The 8,248-nt window shown below is 41.8% G+C and overlaps 1 protein-coding gene across 1 annotated transcript in view; it reads right to left on the bottom strand.

Moving 5' to 3' along the window:
• Positions 1-8,234, bottom strand: part of CST3 (cystatin C) — a 17,216-nt gene extending 8,982 nt beyond the window's left edge. Inside the window, exon 1 of the mRNA XM_069075525.1 lies at positions 7,874-8,234. Within this exon, the coding sequence (XP_068931626.1) occupies positions 7,874-8,098 (225 nt within the window). The 5' untranslated portion in view covers positions 8,099-8,234. The remainder of the gene's footprint in view (positions 1-7,873) is intronic.
• Positions 8,235-8,248: the final 14 nt, after the last annotated feature.

Below are 8,248 nucleotides of genomic sequence, written 5' to 3' on the forward strand. Positions count from 1 at the left end.
CCCAGATGTTGACTGGGTATGGATGTAATGGTTGGACAGTTTGGAAATCTGTCTACTTGATCTTTTTCTGTCTTGATAATTCTGCCTGTATACTTTGAAGATCAGGGTGCTGACCTTTTCCCCTGAACAAGGTAAACGATATATGTCTGACTGATTAAAGTAAGCTTGTTAACCCATTTTGAGTTGCTTTTCTTTAACAAAGCAGATCCAAGAACCTGTGGTGGCAGCAAACCCTGGGAGCGCCGGGGTGCTTGCTGCTACACATGGTGATGATCAATTTTTGTAAAGTTCTGTGATGTGTAGAGTTCTTTTTCCACATTTAGTTAATGGGCTGAGACTTCTGGGCTTTGAATTTTCATGTCTGTTTTTTCCTAAGTTTTCCTTTCTCTTCCCTCATCAGGGGAAAAAGTTTTCCTTTCTCTTATGACTTATTCCTTACTTTTCTTTCTTATTTATAACTTAGAAATTGTGGCTCTTGGTATAGTGCCTGGCATACAGTCAGCACTTAATAAATACTTGCTGACTGACTGGGGATAGGTAAATAGGTAAGGCTCTTTCAAATTAGTGAATAATAACAATAATAGCTAATATTTATGTAGTGTTCACTATATGCCCAGCATTATGTTAAGCTCTTTACAATTATTATCTTATTTGATCCTCACAATAACCCTGGGAGGTAGTGCTATTATTATCCCCATTTTACAGAAGGGAAAACATAGGCAAATACAGGTTAGTGTGTATACGTATGTATGTGTGTATACACACATATATAAAGCAAACTATATACAGGATAAATAGGAAATAATTAAAGGGGAAATTATGTAAACTGTATGTATACATAGGTATAGGCTCTTTCTAAATCGTATACACTCTTGAGACCCAGATAAAGTTCCTATCAGGCCTTCTATGTTGCCCCTGCCCTCAAAAATGCCATCCTTTTAAAAATAATCCCCACCCACCCAATCTCTCTCCCCACACACATTATTTTTATTACGCATTTTTCTACATAAGCTTCTTTATATTATTATTTAATCTTTTGTATGTATGCCCAACATCTCTAAGTAAACTTTAATTTCCTTGTGGGTGAGAATTATGCTTTTATGCTTCTGTGGATCCCATGACATAGGAAGAGCTGAAATATGTGTTGATAATGATGTCTATGTTTCACTACAAGGTGCCTAAAGTTACAGAACAGGCATACACAGTCAAGGAATGGGGCTTAAAGAGTATAAACAAGATTTGTGAATGAAAAGGAAGTGGGCTAATTGCCTATTAAGGGAAAAGGATAACAGATGGGACAATTGTGTTTCATTGGTATTCATGTAGAGTCACAGTACACAGAAAAAAGCCCTTCAACATAGTAGGTAGACTGACAATGAAGGATTTAAGAAAAGGCATGGACAGATGAATAGCATGGGATGAAAAGGCACATATGAGTAGGTCCTGGAGGGAGCAGCACATCATTGAGTTCACAGATCCATTGGGGAAAATATTGGGGGGAAAAAGTGTCCTCCTAGTCTCGGGCTCCCCTGGCAAGGGGTTTGGAGTAAGACTAAGCTCTCCTATAACATGCTGCCCAATAAAAAAGATTTAACTCTACCTATACAGATCATTCTAACACTGAAGGACAATTTATTTACACTATATGCCTGGCATGGGGGTGAAAGTTTAGAGTATGGTGTTACCTTCTTCATTGTTATAAAATCATAGTTAAAAGGAACCACAGATCATCTTGTCTAATATCTTCATTTGACAAGAATTTAAACAAGTTGTCCAAGGTCATGTGTTGAGTATGAAATTGACTATGGAATAGTCCAAGAAGGGGGTGGTAGGCCACTGAAAACATTACCAACATGTAGTACTTAAGGTCAGCTAGGTGTCACAGTGAATTGAGCACCAGGCCTGGAGTCAGGGAGACTCTTCTTCCTGAGTTCAAATCTAGCCTCAGATACTTACTGAGTGTGTGACCCTGGGCAAGTCACTTAACCCTGTTTGCCTCAATTTCCTCATTTGTAAAATGAGCTGGAGAAGGAAATGGTAAACCACTCCATTACCTCTGCCGAGAAAACCCCATATGAGATCATGAAGAATCAGATACAACTGAACAACAAGAAATCTTAAAGACTCTTCCTCAAAACAATACTATAAAGATGGATTAGATAAATGTTATGAGCAGGTTAACCTAGATGACTTCTAAAACTGATTCCTTTTAGCTTTAAAAGCAATGATTCCCATTTTGTAGAAAAAGAAAAAAAAAAGATAACTTGCCTAGAGTGGGTTGTATATGAGCCAAAACTGAACACAGCTCTTCTGAAAACGTCTGGGATATACTTAAGTAAGAAATTAAACTTATTTACATTTTGTAGTATTTTAGCCCACAAGGAGGCTAGGTTGACACAGGGGCCAATTTATGGCTAAATGTGTGATCCTCCATGAAGTAGATAATTGTACACACACCCACACCCACACCCCTGAGTGCATGCGTGCCTGCAAAGAGGGTCAAGGTCAGCACTCCATTTTTCATGCACAGCTTATTCCTGGTTTCTGAGGGGAAAGAAATTTGACTCCTTAGAGAGAAACAAAAGACTTCATAAAATAAATAGAACCTGACATATTGGCTTTATACAAGATACTTGGGTGAGTCCTATCTACCTTCATGGGGAGATCTGACTAATATCTGAAGCCCTCTGAGGAGGTGGAATCAGGACTTGGGTTTGCCCTTGTTACTCAGGTGACCCTGAGCAAGTTTCTTCATAAATCACTTAGTTCATCTGCAAAATTGGAGGCTGGACTAGAAGTCCTCTCTCTGTATTTATGATTCTCATCCTATATTCGCTGTAGGTCTCAGTTTCCTTTATGTGTAAAATGAGGGACAGAAAGAGGTGTTTTCTAAGGTTGCTTCTTGCTCTCAATCTTATGAGATCCTCTTACCTTTGATATATCATACCAAGGTGTGCTGACAACACAAAGAATCACAAAGGTCCTCCATAGCGAAGGCATTAAAAGTGTGGTTAAAATCACACACAGCTGTTATCAACAAAAATGAATTACCCAAGTGTGGGAAATTTAAGTTCCTCAATCTATTTTAAACCTCCACAGCTCTTGGAGATTTTGTCTTATAGGGTCATAGGATTTAAAGCTGGAAGAAACTATCACCTACCTCAATTTCCACATTATACCAATGAGGAAACTGAGGCACACAAATGAAAAGTGACTCAGCCAGGGTCAAAATGTTGGTATGAATCAAAGCTAGGAAACTAACTCAGGTGTCTCCTGGCTCCAAGCTCTAACAGACTTTTCACTACAAATGCTCCCATAGTCTTTGGCCTTGGCCCAGAGGCCTGGCTTTAAATTCCAAGATAAACATTTAGAAACTCTGTGGCCTGGGACAAATTATGTAATTTCTAAGAGCCTATTCCCTAATCTTTAAATTGGGTTAATAGATACACTTTCTAACTTACCACATTGTTGTGAGTTAAGTGCTTTGTAATAATAGCCTCATTGGTCCTCTTGCTCAAGGCTCTCTCTACTCCAGGCCACCCTCCTGGAGGTGACAGCCATCAGTTGTCAAACTGATCTTCCTTAATCACAGGTCCGACCATGCCAGCTCCACTACTACAGAATTTCAATGGCTCCTAATTACTAATTTTCTAGAACCAAAAATACATCCTCTGGCTTTTAAGGTCCTTTATAACCTGGCCCATTCTTAACTTTCCAGTCATCTTATACCTGATGGCTCCCCAACTGCCTCTATAATATACCTTGATCCAATGACCCTGGCCTGCTTGGTATTCCTCACACAAAACACACCATCTGGTAATTCTGGGCATTTTCTTTGACTGCCCACCATGCCTGAGACTGCCATTCACACTCTCTCTCTCATTTCCTGCTTCTGGCTTCCTTTAATTCTCCGATAAACTCCCACTTTCTACAAGAAGGCTTCAGAGTAATCCTTAGTCTTAGAGCCTTCCCTCTATGATTACTTCTCATCTATCCAGTGTAGAACTTGTTTGTTCATTGTTGTTTGGTCATTGTTTCCCCCATTTGAGTGTGAGTTCCTTGAGAAGAGGTATTTTTAAAATATTTCTTAGTGTCTCCATTGCTATGGTGCCTTACACAGGGGCATCTGCAACAAAGGCTTGTTGTTCAGACTTCTGCTCAAATGGGTGGAAATTGTGATGAGGCAAATAAGATGACAAGCTGAGGAAATCTGAGAGGTCATCTAGTTCAATCTACATGTTTTTTCACCTATGAGGAAAACAAGACCCAAGGGTTAAGTGACTTGCTCAGGTCATGTTTTATGACTCTTCATGACCCTATCTGGGGTTTTCTTGGCAAAGAAACTAAAGTGGTTTGCAATTTCCTTCTACAGTTCATTTTACAGATGAGGAAATTGAGGCAAACAAGGCTAAGTGACTTGCCCAGGGCCACACAACCAGTAGGAGTCTGAAGTCAAATTTGAACTCAAGAAGGTAAGTCTTTCAGATTCCAGGCCTGGTACTCTATCCACTTTGCCACCTAGCTGGTTCAGGTCATACAAATTGCAAATTCATTGGCCAGAAGGGAACAGAGGTGGAACAGAGGTGGGAAGATACCAAATCCAGTCCACTTTCCATAACAATTAGAACAATTCAAAAGTAGAATGGGAGAAGTAGGTGTCTTTCCCTCACTATAAGTCTCCAAGCAGAAAATAAAAACACCACCATAGTACTAGACCACTAGAGAGAGAGCCTGGTGAATAAATCCACTGGGCTTTAGAATTGTGCCTCTGATTAAGCTGTTCTGCTTTGTTAAGCAGGTGTGAGATAATGTGTTCCAGTAAGTGAAAGAATGAAAACTCTGGTAACCCATCCTGTCTGGCTAGCCACAGATCATGCCTGTCATCTATCCACCCTGTTCCCCTAGACCATCTCTAGCACTGTCAATAGACTTTACCCCATTCCCTCCCATACTAACACTGCTTATTGAAACATCCCAGAGCTCCTTACTATTCCTGCAACTCCCCCACATCAAAACTCCCAACCCTATCCACTGGGTTGTAAAATTTCTATAGTAAAAGACTCAGTACATGGCAGGCCAATAATGATATTTCACTCATTCATGGTCATGGATGCTATAGGGGAGAGTCTTGTTCAGAAAGAGGTTGGACTAGGTCACTTCTTTTGTCCCTTCCATCTCTAAGATTCTGTGATTCTATAAATCTTAAATTACCATAAATGTGTTCAAATGAGATGATGTATGCAAAGTGCTCTGGAAATCTCAAAGCTCCATACAAATGTCTGCTATTACTACTACCACATCAGGATTCTGGCCTCCTAATAGAAGGTTGTAGCTTCTTGTAAAAAGGACACACCCTGCAACTACTTTCAGGATGTCAAGACAATCACAATAAACCTTACCACTATGCTTAGTTTGAGTGATGCATGCTTGACCCAAGACATTTTCTCCTTTTCAAATGGGTACAAAATATGACATCAATTTTGTGGACATTTCTAAAGTAGAACAGTCTGGGTAACCTTTGCCACTGACCTCAAAAGCCCAGAGAAATTGAAGGTGTGAAGCTTTCAAGTCTAAAATTTTCAAGTCTAAAATTTCATGTCATATTGATTCCTCAAAACAATGTCATTATGATCAGAGAGATCTTCAGTAATTTCTCTCTCACACAAACACATATGCAAAATACCAATCTGGCAGGCTTGACACTAAATGTCATTATTAGGCAACCCTATCCCTGTCCAACATCCAACTAGTTTTTCAGAACTGCTGAGCAGAACGACCTTTGAAAGGAAAAGAAAAGGAAAAAATAAATAAATTTGACTTTTTTTAACTGCACCCTTCTAATGTCCAATCAACTTAGAATTCCTAGCCTGTAAACTAAAATTATCCCAAATCCTAAAGTAAGACAAAAAAAAATGGACCTCCTCAGACTAATAATGTCTGACAAATGGGTCTTTCATTAGAGTGTATCATTTGCCAGAAGCAAATTTTGGCCATTAGTCAAAGAAGCATTTTTCTGACCTAGAGAGTGCTTGGGTATAACAGGGAAGAAAATCAGCTAGGGATCAAAAACTGAAAGAACCTTAAAAGTCATCTGTTAGATCTTTCTAATTTTAAAGATAAAAACATAAAAAAAATTGAGGCCAAGTTAATTGATTTGCCTAAAGCCATACAGGTATTAAGTATGACAGCTCAATTGTGTCCTTCTAGCCTCCATTACTGGCTGAAAAAACAGAAAAGCCCAAAGATAAAAACTATTTATTCACAATTGTTAGGTAGCAGAAAAAAAAATTATGAAGAGATAGTAGGTGTCAAAGAACAGCCAGTGTGGGTTCTCCTCTGGACTTTAAAAAAAAAGACAAGATAAGATACTAGTTAACACTCCAGTGGACTTGCAGACCAAGAGTTATTCTACCCATTACTGGACTTGCGTAACATCCACAAGAACAGGGTGTTGGTTAGTCCCAAGAAGAGCTGCATCAACTCCATTTTACTTTATTCAGACTCCCCAAATTCACAGTGGAAAGTTACTTGATCTGTTAGTTACAAACTTGGCTCCCATCACAGCCTGGGGGATGGAGAAGAATGCATTACAGCAAAAGAATAAATACTCCCAGTAGATCCCTGTGGTGCTGGGTACACCACCCCTCACTGAACTGCAAAAGAGAAAGCACCCTGGGGTCTTCCACTTCCTGAGCTCGGCCAATATGAAACTGTCCCCTTCCCCCTTTTAATCCAAGTGACTGCAGAAAAGCCAGGTAGGTGAGAGAGGAATTAAGTATTTGTTTCTATCCTCCCAACAGAGGACAATCCACCTCCTAAATCAGAGCTCCTTAATCATTTTTTGGATGTTTCAAGGATCCTTTTGGCCACCTGCTGAAACCTACAGACCCCCCTCCTCAGAAAAAAATGTTCTTAAATGCATAAGATTACAAAGGAAGCCAGTCATAAACGAAACAGTTTCTATTTTAAATAGCTTTAAATTGCACTAAGACTTTTGGGACACCCCAGGTTTTATTATATATTACCTACTACTTAGCAAACACTGTGCCAAGTACTTGGCACCTGAGATGAACAAGGTGGACAGGGTTGGTACTAACAAAGAAAAGCATATGCCCCTCTCTCCTTTTAACAAACAGAAAGTGACTGAAGAGTAAGGCTCCATGTTGATGAAGCCAAGAAAATTTATTAAGTACCTACTGCCTGCTAGCCACTAGAACTTGGCACAGTACTTGGCACATAGTGGGTATTTCACACATTTTAGTTAACTAAGTGATCAGGATACTGAAAAGCATCGATACAGTCCCTGATCTTAAGAATGTATGTGAATATCTCTAGACAGATATGTATTTATGCACACACGTGCGCAGAGATATGCAAACGTTGTATATGCACTCGTTTGTACACACAAAACATGCATGTATATACGTATATCCACACACATATACATATCTACATAACACAGAAACAGATATACAGAAATACTCATATATTTGTACACACACACAGATTTACACACACGTATTTAAAATTCACAATTCCAAGTGCGGGTTCCCGGCTTGCAAGGTCTCGTGCCAAGCCCCCCGGCTCAGATCCCACCTGGGCAGGGGCCCTCTCCCAGGATCATTGGGGAGAAGTCCAGCAAACCGTCTGCAGGGGCAGAGGAGAGCGCAGGGGGGCGCAGCGTCGGACCCCTCGAGGGGCTTCAGAACAGCACCTGCGGCCCCGCCCCAGGGCCGGATCCCTGCTGTTGGAGCCGCCCCCGAGAGGGCGCCACTGCGGAGGCTGCGGCTCCCGCTCCAGGCCCAGGCACGGGATGACGCGGCCCGCCCTTGCCCTCGGGCCCGGCGAGGGGGAGAAGGGCGCCCGCACTGACCTGTTTTCTGACTCGCACCACACGGAACACTCGGCTGCCGTACTTGTCGTTGCTGGCCCGGTTAAATTCTTTTATGGCGAAGTTGAGCGCTTGCTGCACGCCCTCCTCGTTCTCGTCGGCCTCCGTGAGGCCGCCAAGGAGGCGGGGCGGGCGCTGGGCTTGGACAGCGAAGACCAGGGCCAGCAGCAGCAGCTGCAGCAGCAGGAAGGACCGGAGGCCGGCCATCGTGACAGCCGGGAGTGCGCAGGCAGGCAGGTCAGCTAGCTCTTAGGAGGACGAAGCTGTCAAAAGCTAAGCGAGCACACGCCTTTCGCAGCCGGGCCGGCTGTATTTAAAGACCTTCTCCCTGGGCCCCTCCCCCGGCCCGGCCCCGTC

This window comes from Petaurus breviceps, unplaced genomic scaffold (assembly GCF_028583685.1).
Source record: "Petaurus breviceps papuanus isolate PSGF00001 unplaced genomic scaffold, PetGlider_PUasm1.0 90919, whole genome shotgun sequence".
In the NCBI taxonomy this organism is placed as follows: Eukaryota; Metazoa; Chordata; class Mammalia; order Diprotodontia; family Petauridae; genus Petaurus; species Petaurus breviceps.